Here is a 21,661-nt window from a genome sequence, read left to right as displayed (position 1 = left end):
ATTTCCTTGACTGAGGTTCAAATTAAAGGAGGTTCTTATTCTTCTCATGCAAAGTAGCACGATAATGGTAAGGTCAGCAATTAAATGAAGTACAGGGGATGATCCTTATGGAATCTGTGGACTCAGGAAGTTTCGACAGCACAGAACAAACCGATAGGATGTTTTTTTGTTTTTTCTTTTAAAACTTGTAAGGTATACTGTACATAAAAAATGTGAGTGGCACATACACACAGGCCTGAAAATCAACCTGTGTGCACCGGTGCAGCCCTGACTGCTTGCAGCCAGCAGCCCTTTGGATTGGCTAGAGCCAACCCCAGCTGGTTGGTAAATATTTTGAACATGGCCCTGAAGGAATTCATGAGACCAGTATTTCTCCCTGTCGGGCTGTCCCACACACTGCTCCTACTCGTGCCTGCCTCAAGGCCCTTCCTACATGGATGTTTTCTTGGTGTGATATATCCACTTTGCTCCTGAACAGTGAACTTCAGAATGGAAGGTTCGAGTTGACCACCGAGGCACAGAGTGCCCGATGAGAACCCTTAGATTCCACCCTGGCCACGGCCAGTCGCTGGGCTCCTGTTGTCTATTTTAGGCCTACACCCTCCTCCTTTCAAAGGGAAAATAACACTTAAGCTCTAGTAACTAACAAGCATTGACTTCCCCCAGACCTATTAATGCCAGACCTTATTAGCAGCTTAATTGCTTAATGGGACAACTGGTAGATCTCCGTTGCTTTTTATGTCTGTAGTTAATGAAAACCAGGGCCCAGTGCTTCCTTTAATTGGCGCTCAGCCTGGGTGAGGAAGAAGGAGCGTTTCAGTGACTTCACTGGAGTGTTATGAGGCAAGCTCAACGTCTACATCCGACATCAGCTCCACAGAGCTACAGTAGAATGGGGAGAAAATGTTCAGATGTTTTAGTATCCAGGTCCCCTAAGGAGAAATAAGAGTGAGTACCTCGATGACTTTGAAAGATAGTGATACCTCCCTGTATTTACTTCCACCCTCCGCTGGAGACTTTCCTCACCTATCAGCACCCATTCTGCTGCTCTGAAGGAACACAGAGGCAAAGAGCATGGTCTCTCACATTTTTACCCATCCTGCTAAGTTTTTTTTTTCTTCAAGAAGGAAATACCAACAACATTAGAAGTGTTATAACGCCTAACAGTGTTCTGTGGCATTATTTTTTCTCTGTGATTGATCTTATAAATTAGCCAATCAGAACCACACAGACATGGGTATGAGTGTGACTTAGTAGGACATTATTTGTGCCCTCCCCCCACACCTCGGCAGTCATTTATTTTCTGGGATCCAAGCTTAGCTTGATCAAGAAGAATGGAACGAGTAATGAAGGACATGAACTGTAAATAATAGAAATGGCAAAAGTCACAAAGCGTTTTCTTTTTGCCAAAGACAAATGAAATGAAAAATAACTCACATGTATGACCCACTTTAGGATTATATAACCTCTGGGGGAAGGTTATAGAATCCTACCACCCTAAACCATTTAATTTCGTGTGTTCTAGCCTCACGATATAGGCAGAGAAAGGACCAATAAGTTCCACCAACAAAGTGAAATTGGCATCCTCAGGGCAGTCCCCAGTGGAAGGTGTCCTGTTGTTCCCAGCAAAATTCATCCTATTCTTTCCTGCCTTGGAGCTTCTGCGTCCTCTATTTCCTCTGCCCGGAATTCTCTCTCCCCAGATTTGTCCATGACCCTCCCTCCCATCTTAGCTCAGATGTCACTTCCTCAGACAGGCTTCACTGAACTTGACCCTCACTGCGACCTCAGCCCCATCTCCTGCTTTATTGTCTCCACTGTCGTTGCATTGCCTGAAACTATTTTATTATCTATGTCTCCCCTCCGGGATAAGCTCCATACTAGAGTTGGAAGAGCTTGTTCAAGTTGTATACTCAACACTCTGTGCAAAGCGAGCACTTAATAAATACTTATTGAGTATGTGAATGAATGTGACCTAACAAGACAAGAGACTACTTTGGAGGCTGGATAACTTTCTACTGCTACTGCTATCTGGGAAATTCAAAGAGAAGATCGGAGGAGAAAGTCGGCCTAGAAACCCACGAGGGTTTCCCTCACATGGGCAAGATTTATAGGCAAAGTCAAACTCCCAGAATTGCAGTGTGACACAAAAACAAACAAACAAACAAACAAACAAGCAAAACAGAGTAAAAGAAAGAGGGAGGGAAGAAGGAATGGAGAAAGTAAACCTAGGGGTGGTTAAGTTCAAGACAATAAGGATGGAAAAGAGGCCTTTGAGATTCCAGTGATCAAAAGGGTACAAATTGTTAATGTAAGGGGTGAAGAGGGGAGGGATACTGTCTAACCAAGCCCTTATTTTGCACCTGTGTTCTTTTTAGATCATTCGATTAAGCTTTATCAGTTCTATGATAACTTAGAATACATTTTCCCTCTGGTTGTAGTAAGTCTGATTATGATCTCAGATGCTCAGAGATTGCGTAAGGAGGTCTGAGAGATGTTTGGTTTGAGTTTGGTTTTTGCCATACTCTTCTCACCGCAATTCAATTTCTTCAGCAGTGTCAGAAACTTCCTCTTCTACCGAGCTGAGATAAACCCACCCTGGCTCAAAGCAGTCAGATTTCTACAGTAAACCTGATTCCACGGTGTTCCCTGCTCCCTGCTCTTAGCTCTCACCCTACATTTCTCCTCTCTGCCTTCCTGCTTATACAGACATTGCTCTGTTCAGCTGTTGTTGGTTGTGTGTCTGCTTATACCCTTTGTCACGCAAGTGTCCATGTATGAATCTGGCTTTTACTCAGTTTTGCGCTGAGATTTGGGCCCTTGTGTTCAATTGCCTGACCCTCTCTCCAGAGACCAGCTCAGCGTGGTAGGGCCCCTGGGTACATATTGTCACATATGTAGCCACAAAATAGATTTCCTTTGTCCCAGTTGCTCTCGAGAGCTTTTCTTTGGCCGCAGTACCCCTGCACTGGCTGCAGCAGTGAGCATAGGAGAACGAGGTGGGGAGAAAAGTTAGTGATGGGCAGGAAGCAATCAGGAAGGAGACAGAAGCCACTCCTCCCAAATCCCCTGAGTCATCATCACCCTTCAGCAGCTTCCATGCAGCATGCTGCCTCTTTTGGTCAGTGCCTATGAAAACTCGCCAACCCCTGAAATCTGTCTCCAATCACCTGCACCTTTAGACGGCAGAATCTGGCAGCTGCGTCTGGGTCTGAAGGCCAGAAGAACTGTTCTACTCTTACCTTGCGGTGAGATCTTCTCCCTTAATCTTCTGGGCCTCAGTCTTTATCTGTAAAATGGGCACAATAATGTCTGAGGTAGAGAGTATTTTCTACTTTTCAGGATGATGTTGAGGAAATACATGTGAACAGAGGTTGTGACATCTGCCCACTCTTCAAGATCAAAGAGAGTTGATACCTCTTTCCTCCATGCATAATACTGAAAAATGGTTTACCTGACGCAGGTGACCACTGGCAAGTTTATAGCTTTGTCTCTGTAACTCCATGTTCCGAGCTCTGTTCTTGGGGCTTGAAGGCATTAGGCTGTCAGAATTCAGAAGCAAAGAGCCAGGGACAAAAGCTTTGCTGACAGAAACGAAAGAATAGAAATGGCCACACGACTTGAGTCAAGTAGAATCATTAGGATGGGTTTTGGTGGTTGATTAGTTTTCAAAGACTGCAGATTTTATTAACCAATGTCACCCCAATAATTTTTTTTTTTAAAAAAACTGCAGATTTAAAAAATATCAGAGAATTAAAACTGCGAGATACAATGAACTTTTCTAACAATAAAATTTTGTGCCTCTCACTATTCAAGCATATCCTGGATCAGCAAAATGAAAAAAAAAAAAAGAAAAACCCCACAGAGTCAGTACTGTACGTCTGGTGCGTGTGTGTGTGTGTGTGTGTGTGTGTGCGCGTGTGTGTGTGTGTAATCTCCCAAAGGTTAACCATTTACTTAGATATGATTCAGCATTTTTTTTTTTGTAAAAAACAGGATATTAAATATTTTGGGATTTTTAGGTCACCTTTACATGGAAGTAGCCATAGACAATAATGTATATAACTGTGTTCCAAAAAAACTTTGTCAGTGGACACTAAAATTGGAATTTTTTGTGTCACAAAAGATTATCCATTTTTAAACTTTTTTTTCAACCTTTTAAGAATGTAAAAACTTTTCTTAACTTCTGTACCATTAAAAATAATTAAGGAAGACAATTTAGGTGATAGAAACGAAGTTTATTTAATACTTTATGAAGTACGCAGTCTCCATTCTCAAAAATCCAGAGAACTGGAAAATGGGTCTGAAGAAGCTTTTATGAGATAAAAAACAAGGAACAAGAGAGAGAAAAGTAGGACGTGAATAGGAAGAAAAACCAGTATAGAGCATAGAACTGGCTTGGCTTCGGGGACTGGCTGACTGAATAGACCCCGCTTCCGATCAAGTGGGGCATTTACAGGGACACAGAAGTTATCTAGGTTTCGGTTCACTGAGGTGGCACCTTAGGCAGGAGCAGCTTCATCTGGGGCCTAGAATTTATTTCAAAAATACAAAAGCAGGCAGCAGTCCAGACTTGATTTGACCTCTAGGATGTAGTTTGCTGACCTTTGTGCTTACTATACTGACGGGATTTTTCCCTCCCAAAGTCGAAGAGGTTCTCCAGGAAGTTTGGAGAATCTTCTCGTGGGTAGCGATTTTGTCAAACTTGGAAGGAATCTATCAGTGTATACTTATGAAATTCTCCCCTTGATAGCTATCCCTGCAATTCAATTTTCACACGAATGTTCTGAAATAAATAAGAGACCAAGAGAGCCTGAGACCCAACTGCTTTCAGATAGCTTTGTGCTGCTGTCAGCGTAGAGAGAGAGAGCTGAGGGAGAGCTTGCTTTGCTGGGCATTGCTCCAGGAGCTCGGAGTAAGTAAGGCTGTAAATTAGTGAGCATACGGATTTGGAAATCTTTAGAATGCAAAATGAAAAAGGAAACAGGAGGAAGAACAAATCATTTGTTTAACTTACAGCCTAAACAATCTGCATTTTAAGTGTGCAGTTGGTACATAAACATAACTTCATATGTGATTTTACATCCAGGCGCCGTCCACGGTAATCGCCCTATTGATGCGCTAACGCCTCCACACTTGTAAATCTGAGTAACAGTCGTTTGTACAACTTTACTGTTTCTAAAGGACATGATTCACTTTGCTGTTTAAATACCTGCTACCTGTTAATTGCTTTTCCGAGGCCTTTGTACATCTCACATTACCATACGTTTACTTATAATCAGTACACTGGTATTTTATCCCCTCTGGCTAGTTAGGGAAGAAAGACTAAAGCAAATGATAAGCAAATATAATTTTCCAAAGAAAAGGCACCGTTTCAACCGTAGCATCTGTTCAATCAGTCAGCTGGTATCTGGCAGTCATAGACATGGTGAGCAACTATATAGTATGTATTCCTCTCTGTCTCGACGGATTTCTAAACGTTAATGTATCAAAGTAATACACAAACATTGTTAGCTATTTTTCCTTTTGTTCCTTGCTATCCATTTTGTTCTCTTTTCCTTAAACACCTCATTTCATGGTTAATCTTTACCATTCTTTCTGTTGGAACGCTTCTTGCTTTTATACAATTCTCCATTGGGATGGTTTCTTAGCATCTCAATCCCTGAATTGCTTAGGTCCTTCAATGAGCGAGTAGGGCCACAATTGTGGTTTAACACAGAGAAGGAGCTATATGAAATCAGCTTAACATAGTGAGCAAAGTTTAGGAGGGCCACAGTTCATGCTGCCTGAGTCTGATGGATCTCATCCGATTATGTAGCCAAATATGGAACAAATATGTACAAATATGTGCAAGTAGGAAGCAACCATGGGAGAAAAGATAACTTTTTCTAATGATCTCAGGAGTCATCAGGCTCCCAGTAGGAAACAGAGACATGTGCATTTAGGTAATTTTAAGTGAATTTAGTAAAGGGACTATTTGCAAAAGTTCGGGCAGATATATAGACATTAAGAGGGAGCAATTATTAGCTTCTGGAGACAAACAGGGAGGGCCATCATACAAGAGCTGTGACCTTCAGACATGTGTCCTATGACAACCTCATAGGATGTAAGTTGAAGAACAAATACTCTGATTCCTTTTCGTCTTTTCTTCTACTCTCCTGCTTGGGCTTCCTGGTGAGCAGAAGATACCTGGAGGCCAGACAAGTCAACCTCCCAGGACCCAGGACGGAGTGGAGAAGGGCAGAGGTGGATTTGGAGGGACACAGGGAAGGGATCCACCACAAATAATAACATCATCTCATAGAATAAGAGAATTATGCCCTTTATGTGGATTCCAAAACTATGAATTAGTTTTTGGGCTTTCATTCCTATAGATTTAGGGCACAGACCTTATTTATCTTTGCCTATTTAGCATATTGCCTGAACAGAGGGAATAATCAGATCTCACAGCCAAAGTTTTGCTCACTAAGGATATATAAACTCAGAGGTGGAGAAGACCACCTCCTTATTCAGCACATGAGGAAACCGGGTCCCGGAATGAATCAGCAGCCTTCTCAGGGTCACTTAGTAGCAAATCTCGGATAAGACCCCAGTATGTGACGACCTTGTTCGTGGAATTCTTATTTTCTAAAGAATCAGTTCCTCAAGTTATTTTCCAATATATCCATTTACTCTTTCAAATCCTGGATAAGATTTAGTGTCCACTATGTGCTAGGCACTGTTTCAGATGCTGAGGATTCAGCAGTGAACAAAACCAACAATAGGAATCCCTGAATTCACAGAGCTTATGTTATAGTCTGGATAGACAGCGAACAAAGAAAAAATGTAAATAGCAGGTCAGATGCTGATAAAGGCTACGGAGAAAAACAAAACAATAAAGGTGATGAGTAGTCAAAAGAAAGCCTCCTGAGAAGGCGACATTTGAGCAAGAAGGATGGGGTGAATTCTCTGTGTATGAATACCTGGATTGATTATCTACCTCTCATCTCAATATCTATCTATCATCTATTCATCCACCATCATCCACCTGGGGGAAGAGCATTCCAGGCAAATGCTGGGGTCCTGATTCAGGAGCATTCAGGGCCTGTGTGGTGGGATCGGTGGGAGTCTCAGGGAGCAGAGTGGAAGGGGATGAAGTGAGTGGGAGGTCACAGCTGGTGGAGGCTGATTAGGACTTTGGAGGCCACAGGAGGCTATTGGACTTTGCTTTTTCTCAGAGAGAGATGAGAAGACTGGGAGAGTTGGGGGTGATTTTTATTTCTTTAATCTGCTATTGACCAGAGGAATGAAAAGACCTTACGTAGGGTTTAACGAAATCACTCTCACTGGTGTGTGAAAGAAGAACTCTAGGGGAGCAAGGGCAAGAGAGCGGGGAGACCAATTAAGGAAACCACTGCAATAATCCCAAAGCAGAAATATTTTTTATTGTCTCTAAATAGAAAAAGTAATGCATACTTATTAGAAAAAAAATCAAACAACATAAAAAGTGTGAAAAATCAAAACGAAAATGGTCTCCACTCTCAGCACCCAAACATAGCCACTATTAACTTTTTGGTATATAATCTAGAAGTTTAAAAAATCCAATGATGAAATCATAGTACGTATACTTTTTTTTTGTATGATAAAATAGTACAAACATCTTTAAATTTAAGTAAATACAGATCTGCATCATTAATTTTAATAACCACGATGTAAATCTCTACCACATTTGTTTGACTAATCCTTCACTGGTGGACATTTTGATTACTTCATTATTATGTACAGAGCCGAGCCACCTAACTGTCTTCATTTCTCTTTCGGCTTGTCCAACTCGTTATTTCTCCTTTCGATATCTTTAGGAAGCAGAGTGGGTCAAAACTGTCATTTCTCCCTGTGTTTATCAATGGATAGACTAATGTACACAGCCAACTGGTAATATTGATTGCATTTGAAACCCAAGTCTCCTCCCTGCTCTTCTAACCATCAGTTAAGTACTTTGGTAGAGACTTCACACTAGGCCATGGATAGTAGCCGCACTAAAGCATACTTTCGAGACAAAAGAAATAAAAATCGCCTACTATAAGGATGGAACTATCTATTTTTTAAGCTCAGGTTTCATATTTGTGGTACCAGCTTCTCATTCCCATGTGAATGGAAGGCCAGAGACTCGTTATAGTACATGGATTATTGTTGTCATCTACTTTCAACGCTAGCGTCTTCTATATTTAAAAACGTAAATGTATGTCCATTCTGGCCCAGTTTCTCTCATCAGTAGTCTTATGCAGGTGGTTATAAAGGGATTCCAGAGGCCAACATTAGGGAATGACCAACAACTGTTCCTTGGAAGTGGGAAGATGCATCGCCAAGTGGTGGTAGTTCACAAGTCATCCAGCAGATGGCGATAGGTCACCGACTTTCAGAGTCCGAAGAGCCCTTTAGAATTAGTTTGGAGTCATTTCAAGAGGTTGAGCCCTGGACAAAACAGAGAAGCTCTATCATACTGCCTCAGGTGATCGGCTTTTGCATGGTTAACTAGTCCCAACCAAAATGGCAGAGCCCCACTAATTTTAGATTTTAGATTTTGCAATGGAAAGAAAAGTCCTCAGTCAGAAACCGAAATCTTCAGTGATCTGAGACCTTTACAACATCTTACTTATCATCAATGTTATATCTCAATGGTACGAAGAACTGATATAATAAATTTCTTTCTAAAATGAAATGAAATAAAGGGCTTTCAAATTTAGAAGGAATTAGGACAATGAAAATTAGGGGAGTGAGAGATAAGGAAAGCCACAAACAACTTGAAGTTGTCAGGCCGTTTGTTTTTGTTTTTGTTTTTGCTTCACATATCACCACTGGCAATTATTTACGCTAATCTGAAAAATGGTAATACTGAAAAGAGTAATTTGGTTTCTGAGTCTAAAGTGATTATTTCACTTGTTTAAGCATATATTTACCAATTAGGTTTTAAAATGTGTATTTGATGTCTGTAATATGCCAGGCAATTTCTGGGAGCTGGGATCCTAGCAGTAAACAAAATAGAGACAATGTCTCTGCACTCGTGGAGCTTGCGTGTGGGAGAATCAGTCTCAGTCAGCGAGCAAGTAATACGATAACTACATACGTTACATTATACGACATAAATAAAGTGTCTGTAATGATAAGTGCTAAGAGGAAGCGAGGAAGGGCGAGAGGGCATAAGGGATGGTGGGAGCTGCTGTTTGGAACAGGCCATCGGGAAGGCTGCTCCTCCATGTGGGAGGAGCAGCAAGTGCAAAGGTCCTGGGGTGGGAGCGGGCTTGAGATATTCTGGGAACAGTAAGGAGGCCCATGTGACAGGGACATGGTAAGTGAGGAGAAGAATGATAGGAAATGAGATCAGAAAGGTAGCCAGAGGGCCGGGGCCACACCGTGTCTAACCTTGCATGTCCTGGTGAAGACTTTGGGTTGTATTCCAAGTTAGATACAAAGATCTTGAAGTGTTTTGAGCTGTGGAATGATATGATCTGACCTACATTTTGGACAGGATCGGTGTGGCTACAGTATGGAAATCAGTGGAGAGGAAGGAAGACCAATAGGGAGACAATTTTATATTGCTTTAAGGAAAATGCATATGAAGAGGCAGAGAGGTAAACCAAAATCCTGGAATTTTGGGACTAGCAGGTAGTTTAAGGACTGAGCTAAACTTCCACAATTTTTTGGTAAAGAACTGGAACATCACCAGATTATGTGGCTAGTTTTAGGTCACGGTTAGTCACCATATTAGATCCATGGGACTCCCTGGCCAGTGCTCCTTATGTTTCCTCTCTTCTCTCCTGCAGAGACCTTTAGGTAATCCGTGGTTATGCTCTTCCATCAAGAACAGTGGCACTTCTTGCCACCTGACACTTAATTTCTCACACATCTCCTGTGTGCTTATAGCTCCTTTTTGGAGCACGGAGACTGTTGCTTCCATGGTTCCAAATGGGGACATGTCACATCTGTTTCCTGGGATAGTTCTTGCATTTCAAGGCTCCGCTTCTTTTATCCGGAAGGACAGGAATTCTTTCTCCTCTCTTGGTGCTTCCAAGGATACCTCCTGACCCTTTAGCCACACTGGTGAAAATCCTGTGATTTGACTGAAGACATTCTGTGCAGTCAGATTGAGGCCCACTGGAATCTGGCTGTAAGCCTGATAGAGGTTAAGAAACTCTGGGGATCAGCATCCTCAGATCATTTTGCTGTAGCAGGTCCCTGCTTCAAATCGGTCTTATTCATTTCTTAAAGGTTGCTTGAATGCTCAGCATTATTTTGAGCACCATAGGGCAGTAGTTCTCTACAGGGGGAGGGGGAGTGATTTGGCCCCACAGGGAGTACTTGGCAATGTCTGGAGATATTTTTGGCTGCCATACGGGGGGAAGGTGCTGCTGGCATCTACTGGGGAGAAGCCAGGGATGCTGCTAAACATCCTACAATGAACACAACAGCCCCCTACGCCAGGAAGTGATCCAGCCCCAAATGTCAACAGTGCTGAGGTTGAGAAACCCTACTGTGGGTCAAAAATAAAATTAGAAAATCTAACTGTTGCTCAAAATAAAATGACAATCAGGCTGAAAAACGAACCAACATTCCAAAAAAGATTCTCAAATGTTTTTGGACTTAACCCAAAGTAAGAATATGTATACAATTTGCACCGAAGCCAGTACACACAAATATATCTCAAACACACGTGTGTGTACAAATGTCTCACAGAACAACACTCACTGTGCTAAATGTAGAGCTTTGTGTTTTAATACTATTTAGTTCCATTTTTTAAAATGTGTTCAGGCCCCACTGAATTATATTTACTATCTACTAATGGATTTGAAATCTTCACTGTGAACAGTACTGAATCAAATAGGTAAGGAAATTGAACACAGTTTCATGTAACTTATATATTGGCACTGAAAGGCATATATGAATGGTATATTCAGTATAGAAGTCACCAAAAAGATCAGCCATTAATGTCGCAAATATTTGTTTTGCCAAACCCTTTTCAAAGAGAACTGAACCAATCCTTGCCTTCCAGGGGTTCACAATCCAGTCCAGTGAAGAGATGCATATATAACTACAGTAGGTCCTGAAATAACATAGTTTCATCCAGTGACATTTCATTATAACATTGATGAGATGCCATAGTAACTTAACTCTTGTTTATATCAATGAGCCTATGGTAAAACTGGTTTTCTTATACGTCTTTTCACGTAAAGTCACAGAACCTATTGACGGCGTTAAGTGAGGACTTGCAGCGTTTGTCTAATGATGTACAATACCACAGTGGTTTGCGCTATAGATTAGGGAGCTGGGAGGTGAGTTGGTGAAGGTTTCATAGTGAGGCGACATTAGGAATGGCTGGTAAAAAAGAAAAAAAGTCGAGTGGAATTTCTCCAAAGGGCTAGGCATTAAAGATCAGGACAACCTGGGTGAGTGTGGAAGGGGCATCTTTGAGGATGCGCATGAGGCCAGAAGAGAACGGGACACAGAAGCAGAAAGTAATGACCCACCCTGCACGCCGCTGTTTTGAATGTTTTCCCGTTTCTTATACATGCAATGAGATGGCAGGTTTTCTTTTGTGACTAATTTTTCTCTACAACATTATGTTTTTTACTTTTACGCAAGTCGAATTATAAAGTTCTCGTTCATGCAGTTTCCCTGCTAGGTAACGTTCCACCGTATGAGTATACCACGGTGTAGTCATTAGTTATTTGGGAGTGGACATTTAATTTGTTCCAGTTTTTGCCACGATAAGCAGCGTTGCAGTGAACAGCCTTGGGCTTGTGCTTGCAAGCAGAACGGCTAGGCAGTCCCGCGTGCACGTCTTCAGTTCATCGCCTGTTCATCATCGTTCCTCAGAGTGTTGGGAGCTCTCTCCACTCCCACTGGCCGTGCACTCAGAATTCTTCCTGCTGCATGTCCTTGGCAACAGTTGGTATTATCGGACTTTTAAATATAGTCCTCACGATGGATATAAAGTGACGTGTCATTATTGTTTTGATTTGCATTTTTTTTCATTTCTAGTGTGGTTAAACGATTTTGTTACTTTATTAGCCATCTTATGAATTGATTGTTTATATGCTTCACCTATTTTCATTGGTATATATTATACTCACATATAAAACATACATATTAATATACATAGTAATTTATAGATATATTTTTACATAGTACATATTAATAAGCATTTATATATGTTTATAGACTAATCCTTACTCAATAACATGTGCTGCAAATGTCTTCTGCTACTCCGTGACTTATCTTTTACTTCATTTATCATATTAATTACTGAATAGAAGTTTTTATTAAATGTAGTTAAATATTTTAATTTTTTCCTTTATGATTTATGTCTTCTAGTTTTTTAAACTACTTGCTTTTTTTAAGGTCATTAAGCAAAATCCTGTCTTTTATTCAAAAAGTTTAAAATTTTTATTTTTCATATTTAGCGTCTTAATCTACCTGCGATTTACTTTTAGGTATGGAGAAATAAGAACCTAATTTAATTTTTTATACCGATAACCAGTTACCCCAGCACCAATTATTGAATCCCTTCTCCTACTGATTTGTAACGGCAGCTTTCTGGTGCATCACACCTTTGTACATTTGTGGATCTGTTTCTGAGTTCTATAGTCTATTCCTTTATCCCTGTATCAGTACCATACTGTCTTAATTTCTGAAGCTTTAGAAAAATCATAATATCTGGTAGGTAATTATATTCTACCTTGTTCTTCTTCAAAATTGGCCTGTCCGTTCTTGACCCTTTGCTCTTCAATAGACATTTTAAATTCAATTCCATGAAAAATCCTGTGGAATTTTAAGGTATCAGAATGATTCCATGTCGATACATCAGAGAAACTCACTATGTATAGAAAAGCTGCGATGCCTTTATAAAAACAAACATACAGGTTTTTGTAAAATAAAAGCCATTCTTAATTTATTAATAGAAATTTGTATTTGTGTACTACTTTTTCTTATAGTGGAATACCCTCGAACTTATTTTGCATTCAGTCAGTGATTTGACTATTCTAGTTCTAAATAAATGCCTCGTGTTTAATGTTCTTTTTCCTAATTAACAAAGTGCCAAGTAGAAAGAGATAAGTTATGCACTTTAATTATAATAACTCCAGGCTACTGGGAGAATTCTTATCACCGGCTTGGACTGCACATTCTCTCCTCACTTAGAAATAGCATTAGTAAAAACTTGATGTAAGCAGCGTGGATCTGAGGCCAGCAGGACGCAAGAGCAGAAAGCTCTGTTCGAGGTTCCTTCTAGTCATGCTGCATCTGGTCCTCTCTGTGTGCATTTCCTTTTTATTAAAAAATGGGACATGACTATGAGCCTGGGTTATTATGAGAGAAAGAGAGTTAGTTTAAGATGCTCCAGAGAATACTGGAGTATGGTCTCAGGAATCCTGAATTCTAGATCATCTCCGCCACTAATGAGCTGTCTCTCCGGACAAGTCACATGGACTCACTGAGCCTCAATTTACTCCTCTGTAAAACGGACTTGTTCATCTGATTTCTAAGGTCTTTTAACAAAAGTCAAAATTCTTGGACTCTGAGACTTTGCAATTCCATGTTCCTTTACCCACTCTTCACTTCTCTTCTGCGGCCTTAGTTCACACACTTACGAAATGAGAAGTTTGGACTGGTGGTGTCTCTTTCAAGTCTAAACTCCTAATCTGAGTTGGGAAAAGGGACAGGAATGGTGGTAGTTTTGAGGGAATGTCTCTGGATTTGGAAGAAGAGCCTCAGCATGTAAGTATTCCTCTCCATGGCATGGCCAGCTGGGCCAGGCCAGGCCAGGATCGAGTCCCACCAAAGTATAGTCACGTGGCGGGAGTGTCTCTGATAGCTGGTGGAGATCTTGGCCTTTGGTGAGTGCGTGACGGTTGGTTAAATGGAAGATAGGAAGACATATAAAGAAGTCTAAAATATGCTTTCTGCCCTCGAGTGGTTCACAATTGAGTTGGGAAACATAAGGGCAGTATTATAAGGCCAAGAGTTCAGAAAATATAAATACCATCTTAAACATCTGTTGATTTCATGAAGCTGGGGGAGCTTATTCTGCGCTCATAATTAGAGGCATATGTGTGTGTGGATAGCCTCATCCAGGAGCTGTAGGAGTGTCCTAAATGCCTTAGCAGCTCCATCTTTTGTGTAGTCACAAGTTTTTCTTCAGAAGAACTTGATGTTTTTTTAAAAAAATATTACTTGATTTTGGTCTTTTGATGATATACTCTGTCTTAATAGAATGTGTCCTACTAGAAGGATGGATAGACTATGTAGAAGGAAGTAAAAAAGGGAAAAGAATGGCAATGTGAAACACAGTCTTGGGGTCAGAAAACACAAGATGTATTCAGGAGACAACTGGTCAACCAGTTTGGCTGTTAAGACTTCAAGAGGCGAGGAAAAAAAGCTAAAGATACAATTTGGAGTCAGATTGTAAGTGGCATGATGTAAACAAAAGAGAGATCAAGGAAAAATTCGAGCTATAATGTTTATTATCTGCATGCCTTTGAGCAAGGTCTTTCATCTTTCTGAGTTTCTATCTCCACATGGTAAAATGGGAGTAATAATACCAACTTGAGGATTAAAGAATGAAAAGCTCCTGGCATAGTAAACACAGTCGATAAATGTTAATTTTCTATATCCCAGGCTCTTTCTGCCTTCACAGTGGCTTTTTCTTTATATGTGATTGGGCGAGCAGCAAACAGACAGACCTGGCTTTGAGTTAGGCTCAGCCAGTTACAATGTTTTTGATTTTAGTCAGGTCATTTAACCTCCCTGAGTTTCAATTTACTTAGCTACAAAGTGAAATTAACCATACTTACCTCACAGGATTATTGTAAGGTTTAGAAGTGTATTGGGTGAAGTACACAGCACACTGTTGATAGAGAAGAAGCAGCAAGCTTTCATAAATAATAGTGGTGGGAGAAAGGAGGAAAAGTAGGAGTTATTGTCACTGAGATCCTTCAATTCTTTACCAAGCAGCCTAGGATTTATCTTGAAGACATTGTGTTTGGGGGTTGTCTTTGAACTTTTTTTCAGATAAGGTATCCTAAGATGAAATGAAAATCTTGACATTGATGAGAGTACAAGAATGACAAAAATGTGCACAGGGCAAGAAAGAACACCCTGAAGGTAGAGAGGTCCACCTACCGCAGACAAAATCCAGCTCTCTTAATGTATGTGCTATATAAATTTCTTGTATTACCAAATAGATTCTTTCCTCTGAAATCTAACAATTCTAAATATATGAGAGAGACACACATAGAAATGGAGAGCGGGACAGGAACAAAGAGAAGAGAGGGACTCAGAGAAAGAGAGAGGCCAGGAGAGGTAGAAAGATACTCAGGTGCAGAGAGACAAGAGGAGAAAGATGCCTTTTCAAGAGAGTCTTGGCTTTTTTGTATGGCGACATCTGGCACACAGCTGTGCCGGCTGGATGCAGGTGGCTTAAGAGAACTTGCATCCAGTATAAATCTGGCATCAACAGCTGACATGTGGGCTATTTTAAACAAAATTCTAGGGATTTGGCATGGCGGTGTGGTGTGTTATCTTACTTCCATCAAAGATACGCCTGAACACCTGAGAACAGTTCTTGCGCTGTCTTCAGATCATCTGCTAACCACATTTCTTTCTTTCTGGTCTGGGAAGAGATTCCTGGTCAGCAGTGTGCTCACTGAAAATGCTTCCCACACCCCCTTTCTGCCGTTTCCTTCAGCTTCATTTTTGATCTGCTTGCTATTTTGCTTAGAAGAGGGTGAGTTTCCTTTTTGTGAGAAGGTCGTTTGGCTTAGCTTGTTCTGAAACCGGAATGTTTTTAAGTTCAGTTTGTGCCTTTAATGTCCTCCCTCCCTCCCTCCCTTCCTTCCTTCCTTCCTCCCTTCCTTCCTCCCTCCTTCCTCCCCTCCCCTCTTCTCCCCTCCTCTCCCCTCCTCTCCTCTCCTCTCCCCTCCCCTCCCCTCCCCTCCCCTCCCCTCCCCTCCCCTCCCCTCCTCTCCTCTCCTCTCCTCTCCTCTCCTCTCCTCTCCTCTCCTCTCCTTTTTAAATCAGTCATCCAAACACTGGATGTCTAATAACTGATGGGTATCAAAAACCTACAAAAGTCAGTTTCTGTTGCCACAGTTGTCACTGCCCTCAAGATGAGGTGCCTGGTGGGTCTGTTTAGAGAAGGAATTTGGTACCTGTGCTTGCTGAAGCAAGGAAATGGGGGTGTTATGGAGCAGCTCTTTGAAAGACTCTCACATCCCAGGGGAGTGCTTCCTGTATGTAGCCTAAGACAGGACTGTTGCGGGTCAGTAGACTTCGTGGATGACAAATGAATAAAAATGCTAATCTGACCATTCCCCAAAGGACAATGTCCTGTATTGTCTCTTCAGAGTTCTTCTTAGCCCACCTTCCAGTTCTGAAAAATCCTATTGTCCTACTAAAATGGATGAAAATGGTTGGCCCCCCAAGATACCACACGGTGCCCCTTTTTTTTCTGGGTGTAGAAGTGTTTGCTGTAGTATAATGTCTCTTTCTTATTTCAAAGAAGTTTTAGAGAAATATTTCATATATAAAAAAATATAAAACATATAAAATAATTGAACACTCACATGTACAGTGCATCAACTTTAAGAAACAATATTATACTGTGCTCTTGAAGGAAGGCCCCGTGTATCACACCTCATTCATATCCTTCTAACCTCCCCCAGGTACTTTTGTCATTGCCTTACTTTTGTTAAGAGTTTAAACAACATACATGTGTATCCTTAAGTACTAGATTAAGTTTTGCTTGCTGTTGACTTTTATATAAATGGTATCAGACTGGATGTGTTTTTTTGCAACTTGTATTTTTTGCGTGGAATAATAAGAGATTAAGCCATGTTGAAATATTATTAAATATTCATGCATTCATTTCTTCTATTCCATTCCATAGATATACTATAATTCATTTATCCATTCTCTGTGGATAAACATTTGGGGTTTTACTTGTTATTATATATAACACATTCGTGATGATTTTTACTACTACGAATTCCAATGCTATGAACATGTTTTTCACGTCTCTTGGGGCACATGTGGACGAGTTTCTCCAGATTTTGTGAGTTGGAGTGAGACCGTCGGATCCAAAGACATGAACATTTTCTACTTTATTAAATATTTTCAAGTGTTTTTCCACAGCATTTGTACACATGTAAAATAACATCAATGTATAGGAGTCGCCCTTGATCCCATTTTTGGTAATATTTTAGTGCCCAACTTTTACATTTTTGCCAGTCTTGTCATTATACAATGGCAGCTCTTTCTGGGTTTAATTGGCATTTTCTTGATTTCTTTATGAGCTAAAACAGTTTTTATATTTTTTAGTCATCGATGCTTCCTCTTTTGTCTTGAACTCTTTGTGTGTCCAATACATCCTGATGCATTCGGCACAGCACTATCTATTGATGACTTAGGCTAGAGAGGGAGGGATGGCATGTGTTGACGGTAGTGTTCTGCTTTTCTCCGCGAAGGCCCCGAGGAAGCAGGAAGTGGCCGCTATGGACCCCATTATATAACCGACACGGGAGCCGGTGAGGACGATGATGGATTTGAAGACGACTTAGATTTGGATATTTCCTTTGAGGAGGTAACAAAAATCTCTACTCTTAAAGCCCAGGGTGTTTTTGTTTTCTTGATGAACAAGGCAATTGTGGCAATGGACTATTTTACTTAAAACCTACTTAAATTGGCTCATTTGCTTTTAACACATTTATTTACTCTGACTATTAGGCTTCGAGTGATCATAAATTAGTAGTTACTAAGCACCAGCCATGCTGACGTTCTATAGTCAGCCCCGGGCTGCTGACTTCACAATCTGGCACCAAGTGAAATTTTACAAAGTCAGGTATTGTAAGAAAATGAATAATTCCTGGATAATTCAATTTTTGTGATATTGTAATAATAATAAATCATATAATATCAGCTTTACTACTGATTTTCTGAGTAATACAATGCGAAGTACTTAAAATCCTTGAACTTCAAGTTCTTCATCTATAAACTGGGATCGATACTGTCTGCCCCATCTATATCCCAGGTGTGTGGGAAGTATCAAAAGTGACCATATTTTCAATTATTAGGCATTAGCCATAAACAAGGCAGCCTCATTTCTGTGCTCTGTGTTCATCCTGAACCTATTCCCTTCTCTGGCTTTAGGTTAAACCACTTCCTGCTATTAAAAAAGGAAATAAGAAATTTTTGGTGGAATCCAAGATTGTGCCTAGATCAAAGCCAAAGACGGTGTCTAGGCTTGTCCCTCCTACCCTGGCATCTCTCCCTACGACTACCGTGGCCCCCCAGCCCACTCCACTGCAGAGAAAAGGAAAGAATGGCATGGCTGTGATGCCGAGGCTCTTCGATATGCCTTGTGATGAAACTCTCTGCTCTGCGGACAGCTTTTGTGTCAATGACTACACCTGGGGGGGCTCACGATGCCACTGCAACTTGGGCAAAGGTGGTGAGAGCTGCTCAGAAGGTAGGCCCTTGGTGTGGGGAAGAACTCGAATGGGGAGTGGCCCCATTGGAAGCCAGAGGGAGGCTTTGTCATCCACTCATCATTCCTTCTAGCCCTATCTCTAAGATAAATGCCTTTTTCCTTGTATAAGTTATTAAATTAGTTACATGGGGCAAATACGAGGCCACTTCCATTGCTTTTAGTTAGACAACAGCCCGATTTCTATGTAGTACTATTGGTGCAATTAAATCATCCCGACAACTCCTTGGGTAGGTGGGCTTACTTTTATTGCATCTCTACTGAAAAAACAAATACAGATGAAATACGTACATGAACATTAAGAAAGATAATGATTGAGTGAACTTATATTGCACAGATGTACAGTTGGAAAACATGTCAGTGGTCTACAGCTATTCAGTTCTTTTTGGAGTAACAGGTAACAAACTCCTAAGATCCGGCTTCTCCTTAAGAAGTTCAGAAGCTCAAAGTCCCCAAGAATGAGAATTATAGACGTGAAAAGAAGATAGTAAACTAGGTTTAACAGATTACCGGAGCTTTTCACTTAATGACACCCAGGCAATGGTGTATATCGATTTTCGCATTTGGAGAAGTGAGAAAACAGCATGTGTTTGTATTGTCTTTTTCTCTTTTCAGATATTATTATACAGTATCCTCAGTTCTTTGGCCACTCCTATGTAACCTTTGAACCTCTGAAGAACTCCTATCAGGCATTTCAAATTACTCTTGAATTCAGGGTAAGAAGGGTTGGTTGTTTGATGAGTACCACCTGTTGGACATCTTAACACAACAGAGTGCTACATCAAAAGGCAGGAGGAGAGGGGGAGAGGAAGTGGGGAGGTAAATATCATTGGTAAATATGACACAGAGCCTGTCCTTAAACCGTCCACAGGGTAACAAGGCTAATGGGCACATTCACACATTCAAAGGTGCCGGCGAGGGGGAGGTGGGTGCTGTATGTTACCGAACTATGGAGGTGGTTCGCCTGAAGTCTCCCAGAGAGAATGTTTGGGTCCCAGCCATGTTGCTCATAATAGTGACACCTCCCTGGGCAAGATTTCAGAAGGTATAATGCATTCTCATTCCAAAATCTCTTTTAAAGGGAGCCCAAATGTCTGCCTTCATTGCTATGGCTGCGAGTGAACAAATAGAAAAACTGTTATACACAAGCCTGGCATAGAGTGAGGTCCAACAGATGCTCTCTGATCTCAATCAACTGCAGATCAGAATTCAGTGACTTCAGCTTAAAGTGGTCCTTTTGGGTATCCCAGATGACGTGTAAAGGTTTGGCGATCTGGAAACAAGTCCCCTTTGAGGACATGGTCATTGTGTCGAGTTCCAAAAGGTGATCTGTCCCAGTCTAAGGACAGCCCATATCCCTAGAAAACCAACTAGTTGTTTTTATTGTCCTGTTCTCCTGACAGAAAGAAAGAAGAACATTTGTATGCTTCCCCAGGGAGAGGGAAGTAAAAACAAAAAATAAAGGAAAAAATAGGGCGCTCTTCGGTGAGAATAGAATTTGATGAGCGCAAGAACCGCCTTTCTGTGAGTGTGGTCTTTGTGCACATGGTTTTCCTGAGGCTCTGCTGGAGGACGAACTGGGACTGGGTACCTGGGAATTCATTGGAGTCTACATGCTTGCCCCTTTGTAAATAGGACCACAGAGGAGAATGTTCAAGTTTCATATTCATGAGTGTTTCCAGGTGGCGCTTTATGGAAAAGGATGTGATCATTGTTCCTGTGGCTTTTGTTTGTGTAATAACAGGCAGAAGCGGAGGACGGCTTACTTCTCTACTGCGGGGAGAATGAACACGGGAGGGGCGATTTCATGTCCCTGGCCATCATCCGACGCTCGCTCCAATTTAGGTAACTCCCTCCAAAGGCCCACAGATTTTTTAATACTACTCTATGTTATGTTTACATTTTTACTGTGTGAATAAGATATATACAGGATGGATTCCTGTAGATAAAGAACAGTGTGTATCAGATGAGCGTGGACCAGTTTACTAAATACTGGAGTGTGAGGAGTGCAGGGCGACCTTAGCAACTTGAGTTTTGGAACCTTGTAACCACTCATTCTTGAGCACTCACAGCATACCAGGCACTGCCGTAGGTCTCACTTGCAGTAGTGAGCCAAAGCAGTGAAGTCCTTTCTCTCCTGGAGCTCTAGTGGATGTGATACGGTAAAGACTGGGATCTTCTCCTTTTTTCCTCTGGTGAATATGATTGACAGCCATGGAGAGCAGAGAGGCACCTACAACCTCCTTAGGGATCCCAGGGACTCAGACCCCATTCTCATTTTCTCCCGGGACTGTGGTAGACTTTGGTTTATCTCCTCTGCCCTGGTCATTTCTCTCCCAACACACTTTGGAATCCATATTTAGTTTATGTGTGGTTTGGGGGGCAGAGTTTGGTGGAGATGTGAGTGTTTTAACCACCCTCATGGAAGTGACCAATGGGGATCAGCCTTGTCCTTCTCCATAATGCACTGGTTAAGATCCTGCTGGCACCATTTCTCTGCTATCTGACCCTCAGTAAATGACTTAACTTCTTTGAGCCTGTGTTTCTTCCCAGGGCTGTTGAGAGGATTAAATGAGTTAATGCATAAAACACAGTGTGTAGAGGAGCACCTGACCCATAGCAAGAACTCACCCAGCATCAACCATATTACCTTTTGATTATTTCAACACAAAAATTACTTTTGGTTAAGTGAGTGAAGACTGTTGAGCATTCCCCATGGGGTAGAAATGGTCCCCTGTCCTTTGCTAAATGCTTTGACTCATGGGAGTTTTGTGCTAGCCTCCAGGATCTGGGGCAGGGGTTCTAACCATGTAAGGCTCTAATACTTGGAGGATCTGATAGACTTCTAGTAGCACTGGCAGTTTTTTGGGGTGGCAGCTCCCCAACTCTGCAACTCTTACTGAGTGATTTCAATATCCCCATTAAGTAAGACTGCCCTTCAATGCCTCTCAACCTGTTCCACGCCACTGAGGATCATGAGGCAAAGGGAGGCCATGAGAATGGGCTGCAGTTAGTTCAAGTCCAGATAAGAATGATGCCACTGTGCTTCCTTCCCCACTGGCAGCCTCAGGACCCAGGGGAAAGTGGCATGGTGGCTGCTTGGAAGTTGACCAGAAAAGAACAAAATTCTAGATGTCAGGCATAGTG

At 41.4% G+C, this 21,661-nt stretch overlaps 1 protein-coding gene across 1 annotated transcript in view; it reads left to right on the top strand.

The window, feature by feature from the left end:
* The window catches only part of EGFLAM (EGF like, fibronectin type III and laminin G domains), a 149,070-nt gene that overhangs the window by 79,948 nt on the left and 47,461 nt on the right, over positions 1-21,661 (top strand). Inside the window, exons 7-10 of the mRNA XM_016153845.2 lie at positions 17,496-17,611; positions 18,178-18,496; positions 19,130-19,230; positions 20,259-20,359. Of these exons, the coding sequence (XP_016009331.2) occupies positions 17,496-17,611; positions 18,178-18,496; positions 19,130-19,230; positions 20,259-20,359 (637 nt within the window). The remainder of the gene's footprint in view (positions 1-17,495; positions 17,612-18,177; positions 18,497-19,129; positions 19,231-20,258; positions 20,360-21,661) is intronic.

The sequence above is a fragment of the Rousettus aegyptiacus genome, unplaced genomic scaffold (assembly GCF_014176215.1).
Source record: "Rousettus aegyptiacus isolate mRouAeg1 unplaced genomic scaffold, mRouAeg1.p scaffold_m13_p_8, whole genome shotgun sequence".
In the NCBI taxonomy this organism is placed as follows: domain Eukaryota; kingdom Metazoa; phylum Chordata; class Mammalia; order Chiroptera; family Pteropodidae; genus Rousettus; species Rousettus aegyptiacus.
The sequence above is the reverse complement of the archived record's forward strand: the minus strand, read 5'-3'. Positions and strand labels throughout refer to the sequence as shown.